This window comes from Pleuronectes platessa, chromosome 21, assembly GCF_947347685.1.
Source record: "Pleuronectes platessa chromosome 21, fPlePla1.1, whole genome shotgun sequence".
In the NCBI taxonomy this organism is placed as follows: Eukaryota; Metazoa; Chordata; class Actinopteri; order Pleuronectiformes; family Pleuronectidae; genus Pleuronectes; species Pleuronectes platessa.
The window spans coordinates 16426664-16445539 of NC_070646.1; the positions used below are offsets into that span (position 1 = coordinate 16426664).

Genomic DNA, 18876 nt, shown 5'->3' on the forward strand with positions numbered 1-18876 from the left:
CAGCAGAGTCACACAGCACTATCTTCCCCGTGCAGTAAGAATCACAGTGGAAATTATGGAGGCAGGTAAGCGTGCACTTAACTTCAACAGGCTTTTCAACCTAAATCCTGCATGTTCCCACCACATAAAGAAACGACAGCTAGACCGGCGATATGTCGGCTCTGATAAAAGTCTAGAACACACTCTGAGGCTGAATTTTACAGCTTATTAAAGATAAAACAAGCGAGAGTATTACCATGTTTCTCCACATCCTTCAAAGGGTCAACTCCAGGAGAGAGGATGAAGAACATGGGCGTAGCTGGACCAGACTCTTCAAAGGAGATGGCGAAGTCCAGGGATCTGCCAATCACATACTTGTTTCCCAGTTTCTCCTCGACAAAATCTCTGTGGGGGGGAACACAACTCAGTTTGCAACACTTTTTCATTATCTTTGACGGACAAGCTGAATAATGTAAAGAGTCTGCAGCCTCTGTAGTACAGTGCATTGGATAGACAGGTACTATATTACCTCTAGTCACAACTGTGTTGCCAGTGGCTGTTTTCAATCTCTACATCTGTCGGCAAGTAAAACACTTTTTTTTGCAGGTAAATGCTTACTTTAGCAGCTTAGAGGAATTATTACACATTTATACATATTATCATGTGTTAACTGTATAGTGCACTATACAGTTCATTAGAGATCATGCTATCACACCTCTGTGACGCCTGTCAACATGTTTTCATATTGACGTACTCATAAGTCATACACATACACAAAATCACAAAGTGGCCATGATTAAATTCTGACATTTCGGGCTGTATGTGAGAACTCAACTGAATGAGTGAGGGACTCTGGACTTTCTCCGGGGTTTCTCCAGGCTGCCCCCAAGTAAACACTCTAGATAATGTCTGAATAAGCCCATATGAGAACACAACTGGAAATCCTCAGCAGGATTCACATCATACACGCAGAAGACACCAACGAAGATGTCACGAGAGCTTTTGGTGATATGGGCCGATACTGGTGTTGAAGTCCTATGAATTAAAACACGTGATCTCCGGTGAATTCATACGTTACGTTCTGCCTCTGCCTGCTGTGCCCCCCCTCACCTGAACTTCAGCTCTGGAGATTTCGGTTCTGTTGTGAATGTGTCTGAGCAGAGAATCTCCTGCTGCCTTGTTCATGTTTTAAAGGTGAACTCTTAAAGGCCGCACCAAAATGTGGATATCCTCTGGAAGTCATGTCTGAAATCGGTTGGATATATTTCATAATTTTCATAATTTCAATATTCAGATAAGATTTTGCATGAAATACCAGGTGAGCACTGTGCCCACAGTTGACATGATAACATTTCTAGAGGTGAGCGCTGTTTCTCGTCTTGTCTAATAATGAGGCTCATTAATTGTTCCTGGAAAGTCGTATAATTGCAGTTGTTTCTGTTTGTCTGTAGCAGGTGCTCTTTCAACTCAGATTCTAAAGTCAAAGGTTAAACAGTTTAACCTGTTACCTTTCACAAGGAGCACAGGTCAGTAAAATCCTTCACAGATCACAGAGCAGACGTCAAGCTAAGATTCCACCTCTCACCTCACGGCGTACGTCATGCGGTCAGGCCTCAGAGCCCTCATCATGCATAGCCTCTGGAGCGAGTTTTTGTTCTTCCACTCCTGGGGGAATTTCTCTTTTTCAGGACACTCGCCCTCAACGAACTTCTTCCAGCGTTTGGCCGAACCTTCGATGTCTCGATCCAGGTTCCTGAACTCTTCCAAGCAGCACAGGGCCTGGTGGGGGAGGGAAATAAAAATTATTCATACAGGAAAAACGACTACATCTTCTTTTAAAGTGCTGCTTCAGTGTGATCAAGTTTTTGACCACTTAAGAGCCATTTCGCAAGAAACAGCAAAAAAGGACAAACTTTGTTTGCAGAAGTTGGAGGGAAAAAGAGACAGCAGTGCTTATCTTTGATCATGCCTATATAAATAATATTTATTCAGAAATGGAAATGCGGAGTAAACACAATCCCTTTCAGAACGTTGCGGGGGGTGGGGAGGACTGAATATTAATCCGTTTCAGAACCAGTGGGGGTTATTGTGATGCCCCAGCTGACAGACACCTTATCTCAGCTGTGGAGAACAGCAGTGTGATGAGAAGGGAAGAAAAACATGCTCCTGCTTCAGTTTCGTTTGCTACTAAACTGATGTGACAAGCAAGGGAACCTCTGCTGCTTGACGTTCACAGCATTGCGTTGCCAGACGTCTGTCCTTTAAGAGGAATTATGGGTACGCAGAACTCTGCTGCTTTTAAAATGAACCAGGGTCGTGGAGCAAAGCTGGGCCCCAGAGAATCACGTGCCGTCAGACCGGAGGTTTGGGTGAAACGGAGAAAAGAGACTTCAATTAATCCTTAACTGTGTTTTCAAGTTAAGGCAGAGTTGTTGCTGGGAGACTGGGCTGTACAAATTGCATTATAAGAGGCAACTCCACAGACTGGGTTGAGATACTAGGGGCTAAATAACTTGAGGGAAATTGTGGATTTCATCAGGCCTCTCATACATGATAGGGTGGATGAAAAGGCACAAGAGTCAATTCAATTTTTTACAACTGGAGACTATATTTGACATTTCAACATTGAAAGGCAGCTACATGGGATTCCAAAAATGGAGCTATTCTACAATTTAACACTGTGTGCATATATCTTTCAAATACATCTTTATGAATGTCAGGAGGAGAGCTTGATCTCTTGATCAAAGGCGGATTTTGAAATGTAAAAGCAGCTTTATTTTGGTTAAACTAACAGCTTAGCACTAAAATTTTGAACTAATTCTTTTTGCATTCATTCCATTTACTTTAATTAATTTAGTTCGCTCAATGCATGTGGATTAGAACACTATTTGACTGTAGATGATCATTAGGGCCCGAGCACCGAATGGTGAGAGGCCCTATTGAATCTGTAAGGATTTTTATTATTAGGGCCCGAGCACCGAATGGTGAGAGGCCCTATTGAATCTGTAAGGATTTTTATTATTATTATTATTATTATTATTATTATTATTATTATTTCCCTTTGGGGGGCTTTTTCAGGGTCTAGACATGCTCAAAAAGTTATGAAACTTTGCAGGAAATTCAAGGTCTGCGGATATTTTAGTATTCTGGAGTAATTGGAATTGGGCGTGGCAAAATGGCTCTACAGCGCCCCCTGGAACCAGCCCCTAGGTTTCCACATAACGGATTTTCATCAAAATCTGGATATAGGTGTATCGTGACCAGTCATGAAAAAAAGTCTCATGGAGCATTATGAAAAACGCAACAGGAAGTCCGCCATTTTGCTTTTAGTGGCCATTTTGGCAATATCCCACATTTTTACTTTTACGTACTTGTCCCAGGGCTTTCATCAGATCAACTTCAAATTCAGATGAGTGTCATCACAACAAGATGGAGATAAAAAATGATTGAGGGATTTTTTTTTTATCACACCGTGTGACCGTGGCATGGCGTTAAAAATTGGTTACACGCCATCAAAACACGGGCATCTGTATCTCGGACATACATGTTCCAATCAAGTCCAAACTAGACATGTAAGACAATAGTCCCCGCCTGATGACATCTATGCATAAATGATGACTTAAAACCGCAGCGCCCCCTGGTGGCAACAGGAAATGTCTTGTTTTTTGCTTGTCTTACACTTGGATGAATTTCTCCTCATCCACTGACCTCAACCATGTCAAACTGTATCAAATGGGTCCCAAGACATTGACAATGAAGACATAAGATTACCGTGACTTTTCGTCAAACGCCATATGAATGGCGTGGCATTAAAGTTCATCAACTCGCCGTGAAACACGAAATTGCTGTAACTTCAGTGTTCATGATTCTATCTCTCTCAAACTACATGTGTGTAACAACAGCCCCCCCCTGAAGATATTCATATGGTTTTAAGAAATGGGCGTGGCAAAAAAACTGACCAGCGCCCCCTATAGGGCAACCCCGGCACTACGATGGCCGACATTTATACAAATCTATCGGGACATGTGTCGTTTCATAACAAACAAAAAAATATCTTGGATAGGTATGCTTGACCAAACAGGGAGGCCGCCATTTTGGATTAAGTGGCCATTTTTTTTCCATATTCCACATTTTTACTTGATGCACTTGTCCCAGGGCTTTCATCAGATTAACTTCAAATTAAGATCAGTGCCATCACAACAAGATGGAGATAAAAAGTGATTAAGAGATTGACCTTTCGTCACACCGTGTGACCGTGGCGTGGCGTCTTGAGTTTGATTAAACGCCATCAAAACACGAGGTTCTGTATCTCGGACATACATTGTCCAATCGAGTCCAAACTAGACATGTAAGACAAGGGTGCCATCCTGATGACATCTACACAGAAATTATGACTTGAAATTACAGCGCCCCCTGGTGGCTACAGGAAGTGACATGTTTTATACTTTGATGAACTGCTCCTGGCTGATTTACAATATACAGCTCAAATCAGATCAGTCAAGTCATTAGATCATGGTCAGAATTGTGACGTTTCCTCAAACCGTGTAAACATTGATGTGCGGCGAAGGATTTTCCTTCGCCAAAGGACACGATGTTATCATAACTCCACTGTGCATTGTCCTATCACTACAAAACTTCTGTCACATGGTCAGAGTCCAAGCCTGAACAGCTCTATGTGTCAATATTTCCTCAGTGTCATAGCGCCACCTACTGATTCGCCAGGAAACAGGAAGTACTTTGTTAATCCACTCTGCATTATCCAACCGGCTCCAAACTACTGACCTATGATCACAATACTATTCTGAACAGCTCCACATATAAATATTAGTTCAGGGTCATAGCGCCACCTACTGATCAGTGTGAAAATTAAGTTGTGTTAACATTGTCCAATTGACACAAAATTGCTCACGCTACATCAGAGCGCCTACATGAACAGATATATATGTCTGTGCGTAATAATAGTGATGGCGCCACCTACTGGCAAACCTACTGCCGCAGAGCGCAAAACGCATTTAACGTGGAGAAGTGCATGCTCGATCGATGATGTGCGCTTGGTCATCGATCGCTCTCTCCACCGACCGCAACAGGCTTCAACGTGCGGGTGCTCGGGCCCGCAAGTGCTACAACGTAGCCCTAGTTATTATTATTATTATTATTATTATTATTTCCCTTTGGGGGGCTTTTTCAGGGTCTAGACATGCTCAAAAAGTTATGAAACTTTGCAGGAAATTCAAGGTCTGCGGATATTTTAGTATTCTGGAGTAATTGGAATTGGGCGTGGCAAAATGGCTCTACAGCGCCCCCTGGAACCAGCCCCTAGGTTTCCACATAACGGATTTTCATCAAAATCTGGATATAGGTGTATCGTGACCAGTCATGAAAAAAAGTCTCATGGAGCATTATGAAAAACGCAACAGGAAGTCCGCCATTTTGCTTTTAGTGGCCATTTTGGCAATATCCCACATTTTTACTTTTACGTACTTGTCCCAGGGCTTTCATCAGATCAACTTCAAATTCAGATGAGTGTCATCACAACAAGATGGAGATAAAAAATGATTGAGGGATTTTTTTTTTATCACACCGTGTGACCGTGGCATGGCGTTAAAAATTGGTTACACGCCATCAAAACACGGGCATCTGTATCTCGGACATACATGTTCCAATCAAGTCCAAACTAGACATGTAAGACAATAGTCCCCGCCTGATGACATCTATGCATAAATGATGACTTAAAACCGCAGCGCCCCCTGGTGGCAACAGGAAATGTCTTGTTTTTTGCTTGTCTTACACTTGGATGAATTTCTCCTCATCCACTGACCTCAACCATGTCAAACTGTATCAAATGGGTCCCAAGACATTGACAATGAAGACATAAGATTACCGTGACTTTTCGTCAAACGCCATATGAATGGCGTGGCATTAAAGTTCATCAACTCGCCGTGAAACACGAAATTGCTGTAACTTCAGTGTTCATGATTCTATCTCTCTCAAACTACATGTGTGTAACAACAGCCCCCCCCTGAAGATATTCATATGGTTTTAAGAAATGGGCGTGGCAAAAAAACTGACCAGCGCCCCCTATAGGGCAACCCCGGCACTACGATGGCCGACATTTATACAAATCTATCGGGACATGTGTCGTTTCATAACAAACAAAAAAATATCTTGGATAGGTATGCTTGACCAAACAGGGAGGCCGCCATTTTGGATTAAGTGGCCATTTTTTTTCCATATTCCACATTTTTACTTGATGCACTTGTCCCAGGGCTTTCATCAGATTAACTTCAAATTAAGATCAGTGCCATCACAACAAGATGGAGATAAAAAGTGATTAAGAGATTGACCTTTCGTCACACCGTGTGACTTTGGCGTGGCGTCTTGAGTTTGATTAAACGCCATCAAAACACGAGGTTCTGTATCTCGGACATACATTGTCCAATCGAGTCCAAACTAGACATGTAAGACAAGGGTGCCATCCTGATGACATCTACACAGAAATTATGACTTGAAATTACAGCGCCCCCTGGTGGCTACAGGAAGTGACATGTTTTATACTTTGATGAACTGCTCCTGGCTGATTTACAATATACAGCTCAAATCAGATCAGTCAAGTCATTAGATCATGGTCAGAATTGTGACGTTTCCTCAAACCGTGTAAACATTGATGTGCGGCGAAGGATTTTCCTTCGCCAAAGGACACGATGTTATCATAACTCCACTGTGCATTGTCCTATCACTACCAAACTTCTGTCACATGGTCAGAGTCCAAGCCTGAACAGCTCTATGTGTCAATATTTCCTCACTGTCATAGCGCCACCTACTGATTCGCCAGGAAACAGGAAGTACTTTGTTAATCCACTCTGCATTATCCAACCGGCTCCAAACTACTGACCTATGATCACAATACTATTCTGAACAGCTCCACATATAAATATTAGTTCAGGGTCATAGCGCCACCTACTGATCAGTGTGAAAATTAAGTTGTGTTAACATTGTCCAATTGACACAAAATTGCTCACGCTACATCAGAGCGCCTACATGAACAGATATATATGTCTGTGCGTAATAATAGTGATGGCGCCACCTACTGGCAAACCTACTGCCGCAGAGCGCAAAACGCATTTAACGTGGAGAAGTGCATGCTCGATCGATGATGTGCGCTTGGTCATCGATCGCTCTCTCCACCGACCGCAACAGGCTTCAACGTGCGGGTGCTCGGGCCCGCAAGTGCTACAACGTAGCCCTAGTTTTTATATATTTTTTTAATTTAACCATCAAGTGCTGAGAGGGATTTCACTTTAGCTGTTCTGCAACATGTAACATCACATGACGGATGAGTAGATAGTTCAAATATGTTTCTTGGATAAACTGTATTAAAGATAGGGTTGGTAATCCTGAAAAAAACTAGCAAGATTCATTTGGAATAGAACACTATTTGACTGTAGATTATCATATATATATATATATATATATATATATATATTATAATGTAATGCATTAATTTAATATTTATAAACGGCTGAAGACTCCGGTCATGTGCAATGAAAACATGGGCAGGGTGCATGCAGGCAGGCCGGTTGGTTGGTTAATGACAGACAGGTATGACAGCCAATCATATTATTTGGATAGAGTATAATTGAAAATGTTCTGTCATTTGTCCAACCAATTACTTGTCTTCAGCTCTACAGTTGTTGTCCCCACTTCGCAGAGGATCCAGCATCACCTAATTCTCGTTGACCACTCACTTAGACGACATTCTAATTGCTTCCACCTCTGCGAGTCACAACAAGAACTCAGCTCATTACATTTTAGTAGCAGCAACTACACAGCAACACAGTACCTTGATCCCTCCCCAGGAGTGGTCAGATAAGAAATCCACCGGTGATGTTACACCTGGTTGGACGGGGTATCTCAGAAGGAAGTCCAGCTCTACAGGGTTTATTTCTTTATCCATCAGAAGGATCTGGGGACACAACAAACATAGATGACTTGGAAATGCTGTATTTCGAGCACACACCGCGCTTCCTTTCCACTTGATTAAATCCAGACAGGTCCTCTGGTCTCAGGAACAGCTGATTCAATGGCCAGCTTGATCTAAAAAACAAACCATGCGGAAGATGAAAGCGGCCTCCCTTCCTACCTGGAAAGCGAGCTGGGCTATGTACGTGAGCTTGTCACACTCAAACAGGCCCCTGGTGGTGTACTGGAAGACTGAGGAGGTGATGCTGTCAATTAGGTTGGACACCCGGTTGCTCAGAACTTCATCCTGCTCGGCCTTCAGAACTGCTTTCTCGAAGACCACGCTGAACGCCTGGGGATTGACACACAACACAAATTAATAGTTTTGTCAACAAGAGTGTCACTTTCTAAAAGACATGGATAAACAGATCAAATGACACAAATCAATAACTAGCTGTTGTGTTGAATGTGGCTCAGTTATAAGTTGAACATTATCTAGTCAGTCTCATTTGAAATTATAGTTAGGCCTGATCCAGCATAAGGAAGTCAGAGTTTTTAGAGAAGGATAAACAAACTGTTGGTTTTCGTCAAGCTGGTGATAACTGTGGTACAATTTCTTCAACATATAAAGCGGTGCAGGTATGAGGGCGACACACACATCTGATCAAAGGCACTAATCAAAATTGTAGTCTAACTGAATTCTTGAAAAATGTTAGAGTGACTGTCAATACAAACGTCACTAAGGTAATAGAATAATTGTCTTTATCTTCTACTCTGAGCACCACGCTGTCATTTTTGCCAATTTAGCTGTCACACTTTGCTCTCACCTGGTGTGAAGAACACACCCTGTAATGCATTTTATTTCATTCAGAAGGTCAAAGGTATATCAACACTGAATGTGTTTTCATTTGATTACGTTGGGAAATAACTTGGGCCTGGGCAGCTACCTGCAGTGTCTGGAGTGATTGCAAACCATATCTCAGGCTGCCTCCTCTCAGCACTCGCTGGCTGACAATATGAAAGACATTATCCTCTACATAACCACATTAGGGAGCCACAAACACAATAAAAGCAGGACAAAGAGCATAAAACATGGTGAGCAACTGGAGAAGGGCGGGGGGAAACAGAGGGGTGAGTGTAAAGAGGGGTCTCACAGGGGGCCCGTGAGGCGGGGAGGAAACATGGCAGGTCAATAGACAGTATACCTTGAGAGAGAACTGGTACATGGGGTGGATTTTATTGAGGTCGTTCATTATGAAGTACAATAAGGAAGCCCGTGCTGCTGCTGGTCGGTAGTGCTCACGAGCCTCATTGATTTTGGCCTCTGTCACCTTGGCTTCTTTCACCTACAGTAAAGATAGTGCAAACACAGAGGGAATCACACTCACAGACACAAGCGCACATCTGTACACATATTCATACACCAAAGGTTCATCAGTCAGCTAATGATGAAATTCTGCACTATCCAATAAAACACCCTCCAGTAAAGAGCAGAGCTATTTCAATTTCACGGTTCCTGAGAATATGTTCCCACACTGCATGGAACATGATAATTATTAGACTTTTCTGTTTTAGCCAGCAAATGCCTGCACAATTATGCTTCAGAACAAACATCTGCAGCTCCCCCTGCAACCCTCAAGAGGATAAGATGTGTATATATATTTATGTACAATGTTAACACATAAGGAGAATAAGGGACTTAAACTTTACTTTCCCAATTTGGCCTATCGTGTCCTTCTATCTACAATAACAATACATGTTTATTTGAATTTTTAAGTTTCTCTAACACAAAGTTCTCTCCTAACTATTTTATTGATTCCTAATATCCACTTAATACTTGCATTTAAACTTGTGATCTTCAATCTGAATTGTGATGGGAGAAGAGAAGTTCTGATCACAGGACAAAAAAAAAAGAGGATTACCTTTTCTTCGATCTCGGCGGCAGTGCGTTTCGTTGTCTCCAGGTTTTCCACCAGTTCTGTGTCACCCAGGAAATCTCCTGAAGCGGCGGACAAACGTGACAGCAGGTTGTCCTCCAGCGTCTTCAGGGTGATCTTGAAGCTGTTCTGCTGCTTCGTCAGGTCAGACTAAGAAACACAGAAACACACAAAAACTTTCTGTTTGACAGATTCTGCATGTCAGAGGATTTCCCACATACACCATATGCTTGCTGTCAGATTCTTTTCCACCTTAATCATCATAATCTGAGGCGTAGGGGGATGTTCAAGGTGTGGGTCAATATGAGGACGTGAATACTGAGGGGCACCTCAAAGGCAGAACTAATCAATATGCTTTGCATCGGCTATCTGGACCCATAAAGGAAGCGCTCTGGGCTGGATTAGCCAGCTGCCGTCTGGTTGCCAACATCAAACCTGCCGAGCGACCCAACCCTCGGTGTGATGACACCGTTCAAAGAGCGCTGTCTGAGAGGAGTTTGGAGAACAAAGTTGACAGGGCATGGTTGCTTCTCTTTATTGCTTCATCCCGCTTTGTCCTTCATTATTGTCGGTTGCAGCTTCTCGTTTCTGCTCGATAAAGACTTTGCTTTTATTGAAGTTTCCTTTAATTGAAACCTCTGCGACCTTTGAATTGTTGTAATTATGGGAGGCTGGGCTGTTGGGAGATTTGCCAACTCTAGGGCTGTTCCTGGTCCTTGCGGCATAATGTTCCCATGACAAAAGGCAAACATAGTTTAAATAACGCCGGGGGAGCAAATACTTTTGGAGATCACACTGCTTAATTGGCCTACTCATGACAGTATTTCCTTTTGCGGTGATGAGAGGTATTTTACACCATTGTTAAACTAATTGAGCCTAAACTTGTTAAATATTTCCTGCTCTATATTTGCATTGTTACTTTCTCCATACTCCTGCCAAAAGTGAACAAGGGAAACAGAACTGGTGTGAATTGTGATATTTTTAAGGCAAAGACCCGTCACGCCTGCTCTGCGAGTACCGACAAAAAGCACAACATTGGTTTGAGTGGTGGATATTTAACTGAGGACATTTGCCTGTGTGACTCAGCTGTGACCTTCTGCTGGCCCAGACTCGGATCTCCTGAGGGGAAACGCCATCCACGCTCAAACATTCCCAACTGGATGCAGTAATGAGTCACTTTTTAAAGATTGGCTTTCCGCCGGCACATTGTACTTGTAATTACTCTTGCTTGAGAAAAACAAACAATTAACCAGTCAGCAGAATGCCCAAACTGGAATAAAAATGAGATATTACATCTACCATTCTTTTTTAGGCAAATGATTAGTGAGTGCCACTTTAGGTACTTTGGGAAGTGCAGCCTTTTAGTTCTCATTAACGCCAAATGTCCACGCAAGAATGCTGCCGGAACAAACAAGCAGAAGGATGCACACGTGCACACTCATATGAGGAGAAGGGGGGACAAGACACCAGACGAGTTAATTATTGTGATAAAAGGTTGTGGACTGATTCCCCCTGTGCGCTCTCCAAAAAGGCAACTTGAGCTTTTCCACCCAGTAGTCATCTTACGGCTCAGAAGCAACGCTAACCTCATTAAGAGGTATAATGACACCGAGTCATTCAAAGATTAAACAGGTACAGACAATTTGGGCTCCGCTATCAGTCGGGCGATAGTTATCAGTCCGGGTTGTTTACTGGCAACAAAGAGCCATTCAGCGCTTCATTCTGCTGGCCGTGTTTTGAGAGTGTGCTCAGCCCCCCCAGCCACCACCACCACCACCACCCACCTTCAACTTTCACTGTTAATTAAAATGATAAGTGAGGTGCCAGATCTTGTTTTTTTCCCTCACCCTCCGATATCAGTGAAATGCTAATTAAACAAGCTTCATTAAATCACATTTCACTTGCTGAGGGGACATTAGACTTAAAATAACTCCAGCAATTCGCAGTTTTTTTCTCCCCCTTCTCTCTGTTTATTAAAAATGCTGATTTGTGGATTGAAGCCTACAGTACGGTGGCCCTGAAAGCTCAACGAACGGCAACTTAAGAAAACACATGCAAGTTGACAAAACACCAGCAAAGTAAAAAAACATCTTCATCAATTTCACAACACAACACAACACATTACAGCAACGCGCTGCAAAAAGAGAAAAGCGCTGCAATTCCCGGAACGAGCTGCAAATAGAGAAACGCGCAGCAAATACCGGAACGCGTTGCAAAAAGCCAAACGCGCAGCAAGAAACCAAACGCGCAGCAAGAAGAGGCCACAACACAACGGAAGTGTTTCCAGGGGACAGCTAAAAGTGATGGACACTGCTGCCACAAAAACGTCCAATACACCATTGAAATTCGGTTCCACACAGGGTTCGGCCACATGCGGCTCTTCGGCCCCTCTGCAGTGGCTGTACAGTACAATGTTGCGCATATGTTTAGCGAACGCTGAACTTAACGAATCAGTTTTCATATTATTAACGTGAACGTAACGATGAACGTGAGTGAACGTCACGTACATTTTTTAAATCATCACCGTATCAGGCCATCATGAAATACCAGGAGCGGGCGAGTCTGTGTGTGTGTGTGTGTGTGTTTGTGTGTGTGTGTGTGTGTGTGTGTACGTGTGTCCCCCGGCGCTCCGACCCCGCCCACTCACTCGGAGAGAGCCACAGTGAGCTCTGATCACGGAAGATGATCCGACCTAGAGACATGTCGTCTTCTCCTGTTAAACTGAATAAACAGCGCTAACAAGCAAGCCCCTGTTTGTGAGGCAATATATTGTCCATAGTGTGCAGGGGTACAAAACCTTTACTATCAAAAGAGCGAGTGGGCGGGGTCGGAGCCCCGGGACCCGGGACCTATATACAGTCTATGCCCGGGACCGGAGCACTCGCCACACACACACACACACACACACACACACACACACACACACACACACACACACACACACACACACACACACACACACACACACACACACACACACACACACACACACACACACACACACACACACACACACACACACACACACACTCGCCCGTTCCTGGTATTTCATGATGGCCTGATACGGTGATGTACGTGACGTTCACTCACGTTCACGTCACATCGTTACGTTCACGTTAATAATATGAAAACTGATTCGTTAAGTTCAGCGTTCGCTATCAGATCAGAGAACTGTGCCTGTAGGCTGGATCCAGGTAGTGGGAGGAGAACCAGAACTAAGTCTGGTGGACAGAAACCTTAGATCACGGATTTCTTATCCATGAATTATTCTTTGAGTAATCAAAAAAAAAACTCTTATCTTGCAATGTTAAAGAAAGTGACCACACTGAATATACTGGGTTCTTCTCTGACCCACACTACATCCTTCCCCCAAGTTTCATAGTAATAAATCCAGTTGTTTTGGCATAATCCTGCTGACTAACAGACAGACACGCAGACGAAAACACAACATCTTTGGGGGATGTTACAACAATCGCGTGTACATTTATAATTAGTGTCAAAACCTGATTTTGAGTATTGACCAGCAACTAACAACTGTTTTTCTCCAGCAGTCTTGCTTTTATCCTCTGACTGATCTAAAAGTTGTTGTGAGTAAGACACTCCTGGTTTATGTATTCCAGTGTCCAGCCACCCAGCTGGACGTGGCCTTCCTCATATCAATGAGCGGGCAGCTCCTATGATTCTGAAATGGAAAGCCTGGCTGCGATGGTTCTCTTTGGTCTGTCATCTTAATCGTCAAAGTCCATTCAGAGGAACTGAACCTCCTTAGTTGCTGCTTCTGGACAATCTGAGTGACTCATACCCACACACACACACACACACACACACACACTCGCCCGTTCCTGGTATTTCATGATGGCCTGATACGGTGATGTACGTGACGTTCACGTTAATAATATGAAAACTGATTCGTTAAGTTCAGCGTTCGCTAAACATATGCACAACATTACTGTGCAGCCACTGCAGAGGGGCCGAAGTGCCGCATGTGGCCGAACCCTGTGTGGAACCGAATTTCTATGGTGTATTGGACGTTTTTGTGGCAGCAGTGTCCATCACTTTTAGCTGTCCCATGGAAACACTTCCGTTGTGTTGTGGCCTCTTCTTGCTGCTCGTTCCGGTATTTGCAGCGCTTTTCTCTTTTTGCAGCGCGCTGCTGTAATGTGTTGTGTTGTGTTGTGAAATTGATGAAGATGTTTTTTTACTTTGCTGGTGTTTTGTCAACTTGCATGTGTTTTCTTAAGTTGCCGTTCGTTGAGCTTTCAGGGCCACCGTACTACAGGTCTGAATGAAGCGTCGCCTGCAGAGGCCCCAACGCAAACAAGGGCGCCCTCCAGAAAGCCTTCCAAATGCAAATAGCATTGTGTTAGAGTAAATCTTCCTGACCCATTAACAGAGTTCCCACATTATCTACCGCTCTGATCTCTTAAAGACACCGCCGTCAGCCAGACGAGAACGAAGAGGGTTTTCTGATTCTCCTCGGCCCTCGACTAACAAGAGACCCATTTAAGAAACTGTGGAAGTGTGTCAAAGTGCTGTCTAATTGCTGTGGTACAGTAGCGCCATTGGCCAATCCGTTTCAAACATCTGACATGAAAAGAGCAGATTGTCGATAGAGACGAGCGGGAGGCATCATTAGGCGCTGGAGCTTTGCTTAATTACCAACATTTACATTCACACCGTGGACCGTGCTGTGGATATCGTAACTATCTGCTGCTCGTTACTTCTTAGAAGTTGGTTGCACAGTCGCCAGGAATCTGATGTACTGTACACAGTGTACCGAGCTATAGCCATTAACTGTGACCATCTTTTAGCTTCTGCTGGAGACAGAGACACTGATCAAAGAGTGGAACAACAGCTTTCTCCTCCTTGCAGTCAAGGGTCAAGGATCCACGCAACAAAGAAAGCCATTTAAATTAAAGGGAAAACATCTTAGAGCGTCTCTGCTTTGATTTTGGAGAGGTGGATGTGGATGTGTGAACATAAATGACTCTGCCAGAGTGATAAAAAACTGATGAAACTCCCTTGAGGATACCATCAAGACACAATTACCCAATTCCTGGAGCTTGATGATAAATGTGTGAGTGTCACAGGAACAGTACCCAGGGTGACTGTGACACAGTGTTAAATTGTTAGTGCTTCAAAGTTAATTAGATTTCTTATTTAGGATTAATGGATTATTGTCTGAATGGTTGATTCTTCATGGATGCTACAAACCTTTACATTCAAATATGAATACTTTCTTCTTTGATAGTGTTTATTATCAAACAATATAAGATGCTGGAAACTGAACCAGGTCATGAGAGCATTTTAATTTTGTATTTAGGGTTGTTGCATGAAATCTAAGGTGTTTCTCACAACAGAAATAGTGATTTGCTGACTGAGACATCATGGCTGATGATTAAAACAGGACGATACATACAGATAACCACCTTCAAACGTTACGTCAAGCATCTAAAACATCAGTACTTCTGCAGAATTAACAAATAATTTAATTATGGATATATGTGTCTGTGTAAGGTGAGGCGATTTACTGTCTTTCAGCTCATTGCTTTGCTCTCATGGTCCCAAACTTTACTGTCTGGGTTGAGTCTCAACCTCCAGTTCAGTCTCAGCGTGAAGATGTTTTCAGCAACAGAGCTACGATAAACCCACTTGCCTCTTATCTAGTGGCAGAAAAAGCTACTGAACAAAGTGGAACACATAGCAGGGTTTGGGTTAGGTAAGTCAAAGGCACATTTAAAATGGAAATATATAATTTCCAGATTACTCTATGTTCCTCCCAGGCATGTCACTTGAACACCTGCACTCATGCACACACAGACAAACACAATCTCACAATGAGACACAGGCATCCGGGGTCCCAGTCTCCTAAGGTGTAGGATCCAAAGCCCCATGATTGTTACATATCCACTTAGTTTGCCACTAATCAAAGAAACCAGCTGATTGTTTGTTAAAAGACAGGGAGAGTTTTCTTGCCTCTGTGTAGTCAGATGGATAATGACGAGTGAGGGGTTTCTTTTAATTACACCTGCACAAAAGAAACACTTAGAGACAAACTCAAAGACTCCACTGACTGTTGGTTTGTTGTCTGATAGCACCTGGAGAGTGAGACAAACACTTTCCTAGTTACCTCCGCCAGCGAGGTTATGTGGTCACTTTGTTTCTCTGTCTGTTAGTTGGCAGGATAATGTATAAACTACTAGACGGATTACCACGGAACTTGGTGGAAGGATGCATGAGTCAGGAAAGAATTAATTTACTATTGGTGCGGATCTAGATCAGGGAGCAGATCCAGGAATTTGTTTTTCACTCTCACACACACACAGACACACAAACGCTGACAATCAACTTGATTCAGGCTCACACAGAACGATCAGAGCAGAGATGCTGTGGTGAACACAGTGAACATTAACTCCAGCTGAAAGCTGGGCTCATTTTTGTGCAGTAAAAAGTAAGAGGCCCACTGTGCAATGTGGTACAGATCCAAAAGAAAATCCAGATCTAGTGAATTTAAATGTGCTTTCATAAGAGGACTGTTGGGCCTGAGTGTTCATATTACATATCTCTGCCTCCACTGATATTCTTACCTTCAGCTCTTCCAGGTCAGGTCTCTCCATGCTGACCACTGCGGCGAGCAGCTGGTCCTCCAGACCGTCTCTGGTCACTGTGAAATTTATCAGTGTGCACTGAGCCTGCAGCTCCGGCTGGTAATGAGGGCTGGCAAGCTTGGTGTGAAGGATGAGGCGGAAATTAGGGTTGTACTCGCACTCCTTGTCTCCGATCTTTATGTACCTGTGTGGGTAAGTGAGAGCAGCTAAATAGATGTGAAGATTCCCATGATACCAAAGCAGACACCATTAAAGGGGATAGAACACGATCAGCAATTGTGTGATCTCACTGTGATGAAAAGTAAAGTAATTAATTTGAAATTGACTTTATTAACTTATATGGTTCAAATGATTGTTAATGCCTTGTTAAGGTCCCATTTATAACCTTTTATTTTATTTATCTCTAAACATAATTTCAAACTACAATTAGTGCCTTTTAAATAAGGTTGGATCTTTTTATAAAACTTGATGAATTGATGATTTTTGGGTGAAGGAAACACCAAAAATGATAAAAATCCAGCCTTAACTTCTAATCTTTCAATAACACAGACGAATTTCACTGGGTAACAAAACAATACTGAGATCAAATACCCAACAGAAAGTTTCAGAATTTAAATAACTTTTGTGAAACTGCTTACCTGCCCTTCTTAATGGTTTCTCTGCCCAACAGAGGTCCAAGAACAGGATCCATTGTTTCTTCCAAGTTCTCTATCAGAACGGCGTCACCTGCTGCCAGTGCTCTTTCCATGGCATCCAGGTATCTGTCAGGGCAGAACAGCAGGGATTCATGCATCCAAAAATCTTTTACTAAAAGTGAAAGGTGCACATTTAACCGTGAAGCCTCTTACCCTTTCTGTCCGATGCGGACGACACGCAGGTCGTCCCCATATTTGGTTTTGATCCATTTGATGCCCTGCAGCTGGGGGTCCACCATGAGGGGCCAGCGCTGGCAGGTGGTGAGAATGGTTGCGTTCTCAGTGGACATTCTGTCAGCAGGCAGGCCCTCGTTCTGCCATATGGCGATGTCAGCGCTATCCGTCAGCATGGTCAGAGGGTCCAGGTCAGGGGTCACCGGGATGGGAACCTGACAAATGATGTTTTTTGTTTGAATCATGTGTATTACTGTTAGCATCTTAAAGTGAAACAACAGTAGTCAGTTATACATGACCACAGAAATGTTTTCTTTTTAACTTCTATCCACTACATCCAGGGTCTGTGGACTGAGTCAAGGTGAACAGCTCTTTGTGCAGCAGCGGTGGCTTCAGGGTTCTGTGGACTGAGCCCTGAAGCAGCTCTTTACTCGCTGTGGCTCAATTACAGCAGGTAACTTTTCTAGTTTCAGAAAGAAAGCTGCAACCATCATCACCACAGGCCAAGCAAACAGCCCATCCTCACCAGGCATGTTCACAACAGGCACTGCGTTAGTCTCCTCAAACACAGTGGAGTATAAAGCTAAATGTGTCCTTGACATAAGCCTTTAGTGACCTGACAGTGCCTTATATTAGGGACTATTTTCATCTGTGGATTCATACTCAGTAAGAATATCTGACAGGTAAAAAGCTGTTAATGAGAAGTAGATTACTGAGACTATTACTTCTAACTGTTCTTGTAACACAGTACTCTGATGCACCAGCATAACTCATACAAACAATCATTCATGTTGAAATCTGGATGTCACACTGATGAATGTTGCACCATTAATTCAGAAGAAAAAAGCCAACAGTTGGACTAACAAAATTATCTGGGATGTTTTTATTATTGTTACGGATACGTGAGTTACGAGAGGCTCAAACGTTTGGCAAGGGTTAGGGTTAGTGCATTAGTATGGACAGTGCATAAAAAACTAGGCCTCTCACCTTCAGCTGGCTGAAGTAAGACCTCCACATGTTGTCCATGAGATGCAGTCTGTAGTGTTTGGTGAAGTATCCCAGGTAGGAGATGAAGGCAGTGATGAGGAGGACATCCCCGCACAAAGTCCTCTCCTGCTTCTTGAACTCTTCGACGGCCTCCGCCCAGCGAACATTCTCCGACACCAGACCTCCCACCTGAAACGCAGAACAAGAGATTTATTTTTTTACTTCACTGCAGCCCCTTCCCTGTGGGAATCTCCTGTAAAATCAAATCTAAATGAATCTACGTCTGCTGTCGTCGATGCACACGCTCAGGAACAAAAGAAAATCTCCAGAACAACAAGTCCTTGTTACCTTCAAGTCCTTTTTTATTAGGTTTTCATATCCTCTCATCACCTCCCTGCTCGTGTACCAACACCTCCTTACTGCAGAATGATCCAATTTTCCCCCAGGGATCAATAAAGTTCACCTCAATATCTTATCTCTTCTAAACTTGAGAGGCCCCACACCGTGATACAGACGCTCGCTTTTCAGTGCACATCG

The 18876-nt window shown here is 43.2% G+C and overlaps 1 protein-coding gene across 1 annotated transcript in view; it reads right to left on the reverse strand.

The window, feature by feature from the left end:
- LOC128427308 (dynein axonemal heavy chain 9) overlaps window positions 1–18876 on the reverse strand; it is a 116868-nt gene that overhangs the window by 24691 nt on the left and 73301 nt on the right. Inside the window, exons 60-69 of the mRNA XM_053414395.1 lie at window positions 18340–18528; window positions 17332–17567; window positions 17122–17244; window positions 16463–16667; window positions 9861–10025; window positions 9144–9284; window positions 8120–8290; window positions 7820–7942; window positions 1565–1758; window positions 236–384 (exon numbers count right to left, since the gene is read on the reverse strand). Coding sequence (XP_053270370.1) covers window positions 236–384; window positions 1565–1758; window positions 7820–7942; window positions 8120–8290; window positions 9144–9284; window positions 9861–10025; window positions 16463–16667; window positions 17122–17244; window positions 17332–17567; window positions 18340–18528 — 1696 coding nt within the window. The remainder of the gene's footprint in view (window positions 1–235; window positions 385–1564; window positions 1759–7819; window positions 7943–8119; window positions 8291–9143; window positions 9285–9860; window positions 10026–16462; window positions 16668–17121; window positions 17245–17331; window positions 17568–18339; window positions 18529–18876) is intronic.